The sequence below is a fragment of the Eurypyga helias genome, unplaced genomic scaffold (genome assembly GCF_000690775.1).
Source record: "Eurypyga helias isolate BGI_N326 unplaced genomic scaffold, ASM69077v1 scaffold39101, whole genome shotgun sequence".
In the NCBI taxonomy this organism is placed as follows: Eukaryota; Metazoa; Chordata; class Aves; order Eurypygiformes; family Eurypygidae; genus Eurypyga; species Eurypyga helias.
In genome coordinates, this window is record NW_010230859.1 from 1,211 (window position 1) to 14,587 (window position 13,377).

The 13,377-nt window shown below is 47.6% G+C and overlaps 1 protein-coding gene across 1 annotated transcript; it reads left to right on the forward strand.

Annotated features, from left to right (window-relative positions):
- Positions 1-814: 814 nt before the first annotated feature.
- RBM27 (RNA binding motif protein 27) lies at positions 815-12,898 on the forward strand (the record flags this gene model as incomplete). Its single annotated transcript, XM_010160879.1, has 12 exons — positions 815-996; positions 1,626-1,750; positions 2,686-2,777; positions 3,349-3,542; positions 4,346-4,603; positions 5,135-5,368; positions 6,463-6,597; positions 8,583-8,732; positions 10,733-10,880; positions 11,161-11,314; positions 12,393-12,656; positions 12,770-12,898. Coding segments are annotated over 12 exons (2,065 nt in total), but the record flags the coding sequence as incomplete, so codon positions are not given.
- Between the last annotated feature and the right edge of the window lie 479 nt (positions 12,899-13,377).

Genomic DNA, 13,377 nt, shown 5'->3' on the forward strand with positions numbered 1-13,377 from the left:
CTGTATACTTTATGCTATTTCTATCGTTACTGCTTTTAGAAAATACATAATCCCTTCTCTAAATGTTAATCTTAAAACCAAAAAAACCCCAAATCACCTTTAAATTGTCAAATTGGTTTAGGTTCCTGTCTGCCATCTGATAGCTTGCACCTGCATCTTTGGAGAGAGCAAAACGAGGAGCTATTGCCTAATCAGTGTTAATTTAACACTGTTAGTCTGGTTGATGCTTTGAGTGTTTTTCTAGTAGCTGAATAATGGCATCTGAAGCAGTCGCCAAGTTGAAGATTAGTGTCAGAGTATGGATTAGTGGCAGAGTATGGCTGCACGAAGCTGGCTCTTTTGGGCCTTCATGAAGCGAGGTGAGGGCTTAGGTAGCGCAGGTAGTGAATCTGGTTTGGGAATTGCACCCTTTAGACATTGTACCGGTATTGAAGGATTGCTGTAGGATGTGTAGGCCTGGGGAAGGAAATGTTTGGCACAGCAATACAGACCGTATCAGTGTGCGTATTTGAAACGTGCTTTTGGGATGTATCTTTCTGAACTCCTTTTCCTGGGGATGTTTTAATACTTTAAAACCACTTGGATACAGTAAGTGGGCAGTGACTTTCCTGGTGCTTGCCCCGCTGGTCTTGCAGGGTCGTGCTGGTGGTGGCTGCTGTGCTTAGGGAAGTTTAGGAAGCAGTAGCATCTGCTCAGCTGGCCTGGGATCGCATCTTTCTGTACGAAGAAGAAAGGTTATTTTTCCTAAGCAAAGCTCAAAGGAGCAGAAGAGTGGGAATACTGGGAGAGGTCTCTGATGGCTCTTGTGTAACAGTGATTGTCCAGCACGGGGCTTGGCACGCTTCAGCAGAATCAAGGTGGTTCTTACTCTCGACAGATGTGACGCAGACCCCTCAGCCTTAGCCAACTACGTTGTGGCGTTAGTCAAGAAAGACAAACCAGAGAAAGAGCTGAAAGCTTTCTGTGCTGATCAGCTGGATGTCTTTCTGCAGAAAGGTACTGTTCTCCCCACTACTTTATCTCTTTGGTGGTTTTCATGTCACTGGGGGGAGGAGGAAGGGTGAGGGACCGTTGTTGCCTTCAAAATACTTCTTGTGATCCGTGAAATGGGTATTTGTTACAGAGTGTGAAGGAATAAAGAACTTGTGATTAAAACTAAAATCTTAAGATGAAGTGGTGTAGCTTGGCCCTGTTCGTGGTGGATGGGAGGAAATCCTCTGAAATAGGAGCTAGCCGTTTCATTGTAAAGTTTGGTCGTGCTGCCAGGCATGTCTCTGACAGGTGTTTGGTGGCTCAAAAACCCAGTCCGTATTAACCTTCAGGCTTCTGGTGAGCTCTCATCATCTGGTTCCAGTTCAAAGTTTTAAATACTTGAAATTCTGACACTCACTGGGGAAGTTACTGTGCAGGTTTTTTGTGATCTGAAGTTAAACTGATGATTATTCTTCTGTGAATGATTTACTCTTATAAAAACTGCCATGAAGAGGCTGCTGGCTGTAGCTAATGGAATAACTGTGATGCTGCTGCTGCGAGGGATGATTTTTTTGTCAGGGACTTCTGTCGTACATCTACCAGTGCCCTTCAACCAACGTGTGACAACATTTTCTTGTGTTCTGTATCCTCAGAAACTTCGGGTTTTGTAGATAAACTTTTTGAAAGTTTGTACACAAAGAGTTACCTTCCTTCTCTTGAACCCACGAAGGTCGAAGCGAAGCCTGCAGGTCAGGAAAAAGAAGTCGTCAAGGAAGAGGTAACTTTATTTTTTCTCTCTACCTGCCTCTAATTTCCAGATTAGCCATCCCATGTGTTTGTGAGGCAAAACATAAAAGAAAAATCTGCGTTGTTGTGAGTAGTGATCTTTACAGTCTCTGAGGATCTCGGGAAAAGTGCAGGATGACTCTTCAGACAAGCACATCTAAAGTCCCTGTGCAGAGTTCCATGTGGTCTAGATTAACAGCGTTCGCAGGTCCCTGGCAGGACGAGCTGCCAGCGACGGGAAGGGTTTAAAGAGGGGGAAGAAGCAATAACATTCTGAAACATTTCCTTTTCCAGTTTTGTGTGTTCTGTGAAGCGTATAAATAATTGTCAATGTTTTCTGTCATACTTCAAATCTGTGAAATATCTTGGCCTCTGTGTGATAATGACTTTAAAAACTGAGGTCGCAGTCATGTGCCAACAGTTCTTTCTTTTCTCTTGTTTTTAAGTTTCATGGGCAGCAACCAGGTTTTTGAGAAAAGCAAAGTAATGTTTCCATAGTTGTCTAAATCTTGTATATTAATGACCAGGACATTATTTTATTTCCACATGGGTATGGCCGCGGCACGGCATGCGATTCCCGCAAGGAAGGATACCAAAGTAGCTCGTTTGTAGAATTGCTTACGTGAGCTAACGAGGTGCAGAGAGGATAGAGATCTTGGCTTTTGTCTTCCGTGAATCCAGTTTAAAACCAAGTTAGTTTTACCTGGGGGCATGCTCTCTGCAGAAAAACCTGGAAGGTCTGAAATGTAAAGCCCGGCCTCCTGTAGCCCGCGGTTGCTTGGGGTGCCCGGGAGCTGCGTGCACGTGCTGCTCGGACGCTGGCTTTGCGCGGGACGCTAAACGGAACTTAAACTCAGTCTGATTCTCCTTATTTAAACAAAAGAGAAAGTGATACTCATCCCGGATTTGTAGTTGTCTCTCAAACAGAATTTTCAAGAGTCAGTTGAAGAAGAGCGGGATAGCAGGAAGAAGAAGTATTCCAGCCCACAGAAAAGCCGTGGAGATTCCAGTGAACAGAGGTTGGTTTTGAGTGAAAATACTAATATATTCTTCTGTGTTTGCTGGCGACCTTTAACTGTGGGGTTTTACCTCAGCAATTTTTCAGGAAAGCAGTGATTTCCTCCCTGTGTTTCTCTGCCGGCAGTCGGTTACCACTGTGATGATCCGATGTGTGAGAACCCTTCACTAGAAGTTGGTCTCTCCCGAAACAAGGATAGTATTTTTAAATGTGAACACCAGGGATGTTGCCAGCTGTGTTCTTTCCTAGTTACATACGCCAAACACGATGCGGGGGGGGCTCTGGGGCTTGGGGCAGGTTGGTCACACAGTGCCAACATCACTTTTGAAACATGGTGTGTTGTGGTCACCTAGCTTCCACCTTTCCGGTTCTTCTCAGTCCCCCCTTGCTGGTTTGCAGGAACAAATGATTCAGATTAGAGGTTCTGTCTTTTCTGTGCAGTTTGGGAAATTCCGACTCGGGTGTTTTGCTGCCCAAACTGGATGGGAAGGGTGAGAGGGGCGTCTTCTGCAGGCTCGCTTGTTGGTTTGGTTTCTCTAGTCATAAACGTGGTGTACATGTGTCTCTTCTAGAACCAGAGAGAAAAAGAGAGATGACGGGAAGTGGAGGGACTATGACCGGTACTACGACAGGAGCGACTTGTACAGGGAGAAGTCCAGCTGGAGACACGGCAGGAGTAAAAGTCGGAGCAAAAGCAGAGGGTTAAGTCGAAGCCGCAGCCGGAGCCGGGGCAGAAGCAAAGACCGCAATGCAGGCCGGAAGTTCGGTAGGTAGCCGAGGTGCTGCTCTGGCAGCACATCTGCTGTCGGCGCTGTGGTGATCCCTGTGTGCTCTGTGGGCTAGCAGGCTGGAGGTGTCCTTGAGGAGCTGGAGCAAATTTTGAGAGCTTTGTGTTCCTGAAATTATTAATTAGCCGCTGTTCTTCAGAGCAGAACAATTAAAGGGATTGTTTTCTTCTTTGGTAACCTCTTAATTTATCCACAGGTGTATACCAGTGGGTGTCAGGAGCTGGTGTGTTTGTGCTGCGGATGTTGACAGAGCCATTGAGTTCTTCCTCCCCCAAAGCTCTATCTTTTTGTGAAACAGTGTTACCCTCTTTGTCACTTTGTTACTGTGTGTTTTTAGGGAAAGTTTCTTTGTAACTGAAGGTTGGTTCCGTGTGATCTGTTGTTCTTTTAGGGCTAATTCGGGTCTGTTGGAAAAATAAGAGGCAGAGATCACAACAGACTGCAAAGCGTGTTGAGGCAACGCTAGTTAGGGGTGGGGAGAGAGTTTGTTGTTTCAGGCTTTTTCCCCTCTTTCTGCTTTGAAGGGGGAGCTGTAATCCAGATTTGAATAAGGAGTAAATGTGAATTTTGCAAAGAAAGCGTTTAGACCTCTGAAGTTCAAACCCTGTGGCATTATATTTAGTTCTGTTCCATTGGTAAGATGCGGCTCCTTCAAGAACACTTTAGTGTGCAGGACACCGAGTGGCGAAGGAAATGCTTATACTGCTGCGTATTATCTTTTTGTCCAGGCTCTGACCAGAACGAAGCCGCAACACTTAACCTAACTTGTCTTTTTAAACAGAGCACCGAGAGAGATCAAAATTCAAGAGTGAAAGAAATGATGCCGAAGGCTCGTATAATCCAGTTGTTGTGTCTCCCAGTAAATCTACTGAACAGTATTCCTCTGCACAGTCTGTTCCCAGTGCGGTTACTGTAATCGCACCTGCGCACCACCTTGAAAACACAACGGAGAGCTGGTCGAATTACTACAACAATAACAGCAATCCCAGTTCATTTGGCAGAAACCCTCCTCCTAAACGAAGGTGTCGGGATTATGATGGTAAGCTGCTGCTCAGTTTTCTGTTTGGTGCCTTGTTTCAGTCATCGGTGCCCGCTGGCTTTTAGGTGTTCCCTGAATGTCGGCAGCAAGTCAGAATGCGGCAGCGTGTGGAGCGTGTCTTTGCATGTGTGAACGGTGGATCCGTGACTTGGATGGTACTGGGGAAACCGCTAGTCTTATGGAAGCAGTGAGAGGTGCTGGAGAAGAGCATATGGAGTTTGTTTGCAGTTCTGTGTGTGCTTGGCAGAGGTTGCAGCCCGGCAGTTCTGATGGATTGCCGTGCATGTGTTCAGTATGAAACGGGTGGGTCTGGCTTTTCCCACAGCTTTTGTGATGCACCCCTTCATGTTTGCATGCTTTTACGGAAGATTATTCTAATCTGAATTACTTTGAAACCTCGTCTGGTAATGTAATGTTGGCTCAGTGATTGCATGTTGTCTTTATTAAGAAATTCCTCCAAAGAACGAGATGCTACCAGTCGCTGACAACTGTTGTTTTTTACTGAAGGGGATTAAATGTCCTGTTTTGCAGAGCGAGGATTTTGTGTACTTGGGGATCTTTGCCAGTTTGATCATGGAAATGATCCTTTAGTAGTAGATGAAGTTTCCTTGCCAAGTATCATTCCTTTTCCTCCACCACCTCCGGGAATTCCTCCTCCTCCTGGAATGCTACTGCCCCCTTTGCCAGGTCCAGCTCGTACTATGAGGTTGCCTGTTCCACAGGCTCATCCACAGGCACCACCTCCTGTGGTGCTTCCTGTTCCAAGTAAGTCTGAGCATTGTTCCATGTCTGTCCCTGGGTTCAAGCGGTGGCTCTTGCTGACAGGTGCAGGTGTAGCCGCAGCAGCGAGGTCGATTTTTGCTGGCCACGTGCTGTGCAAAATATTGCCAAAGTAATTCCGAGCAGTCGGCTCGTGGCGTGTGCTGTTCCTCGCACTCCAAACTGATTGGGTGAAGGGGGGGGATATCTTGCAGGTTCTCGCTGGAAGTTGCATTACTAGCATTCTTTTTTCTTAGCACAGAAATGTTGAGATTTCATTTTCTGAAAGTTTAATCGATGTCTGTGCTTGTGCTGCCTTAGCTGTCACTCCAAAGCAATAGGTAACTGATGCACCTGAGATCTGCTTTAGCAGATCAACTGGGGTCTCTGAGATGTTTGCCTTTTTAGTTATCTTGCTGCATCTTATACGGCAGGTTCGTTGAGCCCTGTTTCAGTACTCTCTGTTCCAGAAACAATTTGGGCTGTGATGGTTGGATCAAATAGCAGCAACTCTGGGATGAGAACTCATTTTATATCGGGTTAACCCTAAACTTTGCACGAGCCTTTTAGTGGGTGGAATCCCTTTGCTATTGAGCTGGCAGCACGCTCTGACTGTCCTGGTGTCTTGCTGGGCAGTGTAGTGTAACTCGTCCTTGCTCAGGCCTGTGGTAAGTAGGAATGCATGTATGGGATGTGGTGCAAAGAAAACAAAATAGTGGGGTAAGTTCCTTGTCTGAGCACCTTCTGCCCTGTAGTTCTTGGCTTAGAACTGTAATCTAAATATTGCTGATATGATTTCTTGCTCTGAGCAGCCTTGATTCTCCGTGGCAGAGCTGAGGGAGGCACTGCTTTAGTTACTGTAAGCTCTAACGATGATAACCCTCCGGGGAAGAGAAGACACTTAGGAAAGAGACAAGGTGTTGGAATCAGAGCAACTTGACTGAGCAGGGCTCCTCAATCTCATTTTACTGTAGCGGGCTTGTAAATATTTGCAGCATTGGCCTTGCCCGAGGCAGGGCATAAACAACTTGCACTGAATTGTTTGCACGTTTTGTCTGTGGAGTTGTAAGCCTGTGATCTGTTCTGTGGTGTCATTGTAGGACCACCTTTAACACAGTCAAGTCTGATAAATAATCGTGACCAGCCTGGGACAAGTGCAGTGCCCAGTCTTGCACCCGTAGGAGCAAGACTACCTCCTCCTTTACCCCAGAACCTCCTGTACACAGTATCGGAACGTAAGCAAATACCTTTTTTTAAAATCTGCTTGAGACAGAAATTTTAAAATTCCTCTGTTGATGTGTGATTCGCAGTTATTATGTGTTGTCCTCCGGTGCCTGCAAATCTAGAAGGAGTCTGATGCTTGTGGTGAAACAGCAGCAGGGCTCTGTCGCTGTCTGGGGAAAGACCGTGCATGGGGAGCTTCATTGGGGTATCGTACGCTCAGAGCAATAAGGCTGCTGCCTAAGGAAGGGATCCCTCCTTCTTCAAGCTGTTTCGTGGAATAAGTAGGCGAAAGCTGGGTCTGCAAACCTGTAATTACTGTTTAACTTGGTCTTTATTCTGTTTAACTTGGTCTTTATTCCAGTCCAGTTTGGGCTTCTGCAGGTAGGGGATGTGTTTTCCCAGCTGTGTATCACACTAGTCTCTACAGCCTTCGTATACGTTAGTACTTTCCTTCTGTCGTTTTTCCAGAATCAACTTAGTTCTAGCTTTCTGACTTACAAAAAAGGATGGCTTTCAATGGAGACATCCGTCTTCTGAACGGAGCTCAGGTTTCCAAAGCATGGGCTGTATGAGGGGAAACAGAAAAATACCTGGAGGGTCCTAGATGGCACAAATCAAACCTGACAAAGCCTGTTCCGTTGGTAATGAAAGGGGTGACGGCACTTCGCGTGTTACACGAGCAAAATTAGATCATTTAATCTCAGTGCTTTATAAAATTCCCATCTGGGGTTTTTCATAATATTATGAATTTTGTCCAAAGGAGAGCTCTAGTTCATGATCTGTGACGCTGCCTTTGCGACTTCATGCTTTTCAGAACCTCAGTCACTCAGATACGCTGTTAGGTAGTCTGTTCGCTTGTCTCCAGTGGCCGTCGGGCATTTGGATGTCACATCTGGTTCTTTCAGGTTCAGAACCTCTTCTGACCGGTGAGTCTGTCTTGGCTCGGGGGGCACTGCTGTCTTCAGCTGCCCTGCCTCTGTTCTCCGGGGCATCCGTGAGATGCTCCTGCCCTGTTCTGGGGCTGTCTGTAGCGACTGCTGCTTGCCCTCTTGCAGTCAGTCATGTGCCAGGTCGCAGAGGCAGAGCTTGCGGTAATCAGAGTTCTCGGTGGAGCCTGACACTAACCTGTCCGACATCTGTACTGACGTTTTGGGGCATTTCTCCTAAGCTGCAGACTCTTCGTTGTTGCTGTGGAATAAGGAGCTGCAATTTAGTGCTTCAAGTCGGTCAAGCCCCTCTCATACAGACATTTGTTTCTGTTCCAGCGTGTGCTGCATTTCTGGAGGCTTTTCGTAGGCTTCGTTCGTTCTACCTCTTGTACCCAGTCTCCTTTTTGTGGCTGGAAAAACGCATCGTCCTTGGTTTGGACCTTGGGCTGGAGGAACAATTATGAGTCATTTCTGTCATCTTGAGTTCCCGTGGTTGCCCCTTGTAATTACAATAATCATTAGTACCTTACTGGAGCTAGGCAGCTGAGCTCCCTCTTACGTAAGCTAGGAGAATTCCATAGGTAAGTATTGGTCGAACGACCTGATTGCTTAACTTCCTCTGATCGGGATTGCTTCAGTGCGCTCTTCCCTCAAATCCTTTTCCAGCAGACCGTTGGGCAGCAAAGTCTGCAAATCTCTTTGCGTCTGAGGCCCCTCAGAGTACATGCTCCATCTAAACCCTCTGTGGCTCCCCTTGAAGCGGTGTCAGGCGGGACCACCTCGTCCCTTTCGGGCAGCTCATCAGCACTGCTCGGTGACCATGACCTGTGCGCTTTGACGCCGTAACGGTCGGATTAAAAGCCAAAAGAGAATATGCCCAAATTGACTTGGGCATGAAGTTCAGTGGAGGGTTTCAGGTGGCTACACACGTTGGCTGTACGACCTCTTTTCTCTTCATCCAAAACAACTTCTGGTTCTTGGACGTCCATGCATTTCCTTAAAGGAAAATTAACCTTGAGTCTTAAACGAAAAAATTTTTCAAATGAGTTTCTCTCCTTTTTTTATAGATACATATGAGCCAGATGGCTATAACCCCGAAGCTCCTAGTATTACCAGTGCTGGTAGATCTCAGTATCGACAGTTCTTTACAAGAGCACAAACGCAGCGTCCAAATCTAATTGGCCTAACATCTGGGGAGATGGATACAAATCCAAGAGGTAGGAAGGGTTTCTAGTCATTGCTGTTGCTGTTTTTGTCCAAGACCGTCAACACTCATTTTCTCACTTTCAGGCTGAAAGCAGTAGACTTTCTCCCTGATCTAGTATTTCAGAGCGATTCTCAGACGTCTCTACCTTTTGTAAAATGCTGGTGTGACCATGTAAAGTCAAAGCAGCCTCTTTGATGAAGTGACCCCTTGCTTGGGAAGGTTACACGGGTGTTGGCTGGGTTGCTCTTCCTCTTCAGCCTGCGAAGGCGCTTTTCGGGTGCTGGGTGCTTCTGAAATGCAAGCGGTGCAGAGCGGTGGCTCCAGGAGCACAGTCTGAAGGCTCCTTTTGATCTGGCCAGGGTACGCTTGGGACCTGGGCCGCAGAGGTGGCGATCTGCGGCACTCACCTCGGCTGTGGTGAGGGTAGTGAGGAGGGAGCTGCCCTGGTGTGGTTGGCACTCGATGGGCTGGCTCTGTCAGCCGCGCTCTCTAAACGAGCATTGCGTGCTCCTAGGGTAGGAATCCCAGCCTGCCTTTACGTGACTCGGAATCGCTGACGGGACGGTTGTGGTCTCCTAGCGGTGACGTGTACAAAATTTCTTTTGAGGGAGAGAACAAGTCAGGGCTCTTCAACTTTCTTTTTCCTTCCTGAAAAAAAAAAAGGATGTTGAATTTCAGTGTTTACTGCTACACTTCAGTGATCCTTATTCAGGGGATAAGGAAGGTGGTTTTTTGCATATTTCCTTCCAGCGACTCATCCTATAAAGCATGTGGTTAAATACTATTGCAGAAATCGCTGTTGCTGTTTTCATCCTAGTGAACATCACAGAGACAGGGTTGGGGCTTTATTGCTGGCCCGCAGGGATGTTGAATTTCAGTGTTTACTGCTACACTTCAGTGATCCTTATTCAGGGGATAAGGAAGGTGGTTTTTTGCATATTTCCTTCCAGCGACTCATCCTATAAAGCATGTGGTTAAATACTATTGCAGAAATCGCTGTTGCTGTTTTCATCCTAGTGAACATCACAGAGACAGGGTTGGGGCTTTATTGCTGGCCCGCAGATCTCTCCAAGAGCCCATTCCAGTGGTAAGGCTGGGTGAGTGTTCGGCAGGGGTGCTTCAGGCCGCCTGCGTTAGTGTCTTTGCCACGTGTGGGAAGGGTTTGCCTTAAAATCATTCTCCGAAGTTCGAGTAAAACTGCCTGGAAATGCCCAGTCTTTGTTCTCACCAGTGTATTCAGCAGAGCTCTGGCGTGTGTAAAAGCTGCAGGAACTTGACTTGTAACTCAGGCTGCTTCTTCCTAAGAGTTGGGTGTTTGGCATACACAGGACACTGGTAGCAATAGCATATCCTTGAAAAGCTTGTAAATAAGTTCTTGGCACCTGTGGCCTAGTGCTTTAGCCTTGTGCTTGTGGAAATTGCATCAACCTTCAAACCTCTTGTTTCCCAGGGCATGATTTCATGCCGCGGTTGTGCTCAAGTACCAGTTGGTTGCTGAGAACTGGGTGGAGGGATGGCAGGGAGGTAGCAGTGGGAGGGAGGGGTGCTTGGTGGCTTTTCCACTGTCAGGATTAAATACAGGGAAAGGTGGTGGTTTCTTCAGGCGGTGCCACATCACAGAGCTCTAACCTGGGTGCTGGGAACTTAGCCTTGGTTCTTTCCCGTCTTTTTTTGCCTGGATTTGGGGCTTTGTGTCTGTTTTTCTGCAGAATCAGAATTTTCAGTACCTGAAAGGTGGAGTTCTAGCTCTGTTTCTTCAAGCCAATACTAATCTTAAAGGTCAAAATCTCATCCCTGATGGCTGAACTAAAGGTTTGTTTTCCTAAACCGTTTTGTGAGGCCAGCAAGCGATCTCTGAAGTAACTTCATAAACCGAACTGACCCAATGGAGAAAGTTATCCTAATTTTTATGGGTTTAAACTCCATCCTATTCTGCAGTGTAAGTGAAAGCTTTTCGCATGTCTCTGTTGCTGTGTGATGAATAACACGGGCCTCTTTCCTTTCCTCCAGCTGCCAATATTATCATCCAGACTGAACCTCCCATGCCCGTTACAAACAATAGCAGCAACATAACTAGAGTTGTCCTTGAACCAGACAGCAGGAAGAGATCTCCAAGTGGTATGGAATGTCCGCCGCCGAAGAAACCGTGGCTGGGAAAGTAAGGCTTCATTGCTCGCTGACTGACTGGAACATGCCTGCCGCTCTCGGTGCTGTGAGCGTCGCTCTCGCTGGGCCCTGCTGTCAGAGCTGTCTGGGCCACAAAATCCGTGTCCGAGTCATATGGAGATGGTGTGTGCGGTGGTGGGAGGAGCTCTTCCTTGTTGATGTCTGGAGTGTGTACTCTTTATGGGAAAAGCAAACGTGTGTTAACGTTTTGCTGCCTTACCGAGGTGTATGTCTGCCTGTCTGAATTGCTGTCTCGTGCTCGTTTCCTCTAGGCAAGCAAATAACAACCAGAGTAAACCAGGATTTTTGAAAAAGAATCAGTACACTAATACAAAATTAGAAGTTCGGAAAATCCCGCCAGAACTGAACAATATTACGCAGCTCAACGAGCATTTCAGCAAGTTTGGAACCATTGTCAACATTCAGGTAAAGAACACCGTTCTGTCCTGTGCCTGCGGGGGTGTTTTGTCCGCCCTGATGCTGCCGGGAACACTGCAGCCGACCTGCGTTCCCGGAGCAGCCTTCGCAGGCATCCAGGAACCCTTCTCTTGGAGCGCTCGCTGTTGTTACCTTCGTGCTGTAAAGTGTGGTGGCTTCTGTCTTCATGAGGTCTTACTGAATTTTGAAGCTTTGCAGGTTTCACTGTATCTAAACAAACTCAGGCAACTTGTGTATCATTTTTGAGAGAGATCTAACGATTCCTGCGTCGCACGCCTGTCCTGAGGTATTTTGTAGTCAGGATTTTGACAGCGATGCTGCAGGAGAATCTTTATATGCATCGGTTTGTTACCACTCTGCATCCTAGGGCTGGCTGCAGGTCAGTGTTCCTTGCACCATAAGAAGTGCAAAAGCACTACGTAAGCAAAGCGCTGGTAGTTAACCTGGTTAAAATAGCATTTCATTTGCATGTACTTTTCTAGACAGAACAGTTGCCTCTGAAGTCAGAGGCGTCAATGAAAGTGATCCCTGGGGAGCCTCTCTGTTCCTTGAGTCGCTGACTCTGCCGTAGCCTCCAAGGTGCTGTGGTGCTTTCTGCACCCCATCAGGAAACACGGCGTTGAAGCATGCCGTCTCAGTCCTTGCGCTAGAGAGTTCGAGATCGGCTTTCGCTCCCGTGATTGATTTTTAGAGAAAAATGGTCTTGTTCAAGGCTGGTAGCTAATGCTGCTTTGAGAACATGGTGAGCCTTTGCCTTGTTTGCCCTCGGGCAGCAGTCATCTTCAGGAGGTTAGAGCCAAGAGCTTTCGCGTCGGTGCGAGCGTCTCTCCAGTCCTGCCCAGCGACGGCTGGCAGTGCTCCGAGCTCTTGGGTGAAAGAGCCCGAGCACACGCAATATTTGCCAAAGGGTGCTCGGCTTGAATTATGTGGAATGTTCCTGTCCATTGAGCTGTTGATGTCATCGGATATCCCACTCGTTACTGCAGGTTATTTGTAGGTTGGTTTGCTATGGTTGAGGAGTTTTCTTCTGTGATAACTAACGTGTTCTAATGACCTTCTGATTCAGGTTGCTTTCCAAAACGATCCTGAAGCTGCTCTGATTCAGTACTTAACTAACGACGAGGCTAGGAAGGCGATTTCCAGCACCGAGGCCGTTCTGAACAATCGGTTCATAAGGGTACTGTGGCACAGAGACGGTGAACAGCAGCCCCCGCTGCTGCAGCAGCCGCAGCAGCAGTCACCTGCGCAGTCTCTTCACCACCAGCTTCACCTTCAGCAGCAAGGCCTGAGCGCGACCCCGGCTGTAACGCCGCACAGCGGGCTGTCAAAGGTACTGAGCCGCCGTAACCTGGGGGTTGAGCACTGCAGGCTGTCGGCAGTCCTGAGTGACTCCCTGGCAAGAGAGCAGAGCGTACAATCTTTCTGACCTCTCTTGGTATGCAGGTGATGAACAAACCGTTGGCGTCTGGTGCCTACGTCCTGAATAAAGTCCCGGTGAAACGGCGCCTTGGAGCCACAGGTGGAAGCCAGCCTGACTTAAGCCAGCCTGGGGCTGGGGGGGAGGATTCGCAGGTACGTTTGAGGGCTGACCATCTTTGTGCTTCCAGCGGGGCTTTGGCCTGTTAGTGGAGAAGGAACTAGTGAACAGAACTTGCAGACTGCTCCCAGGTGCTTCTGTTTCTTTTCACTCCTGTTCCGTGCAACCCTGCTCTCTCGCTTCTTCCCAGTTTTGTTACCTGCTTACATAAAATAGTGCAAATGACTTCAGAAACGATCAGTAGTTGAAGTAGCGTAAAGTGTTTTTGGCAGTGCTTCGTAGGAAAGAAGCTTGCCAGCCTGTGTGTGATGCCAGCTTTTTGTTGGCAAAGCTGATTTGCTTTCACAGTGACTTTTGAGCCTGTGCTGTGCCACAGCAGGAGTGCTGGAAGCTTACAGAACACTCCTGCATGGAGTTCGAGTGGTACGTTGTGATTCACGCTGATACCACATGCAGCACGTGTCCCTGACCCCAGAGAAGTCCCCCATGTAAGGAATCATAGAATCACAGAATG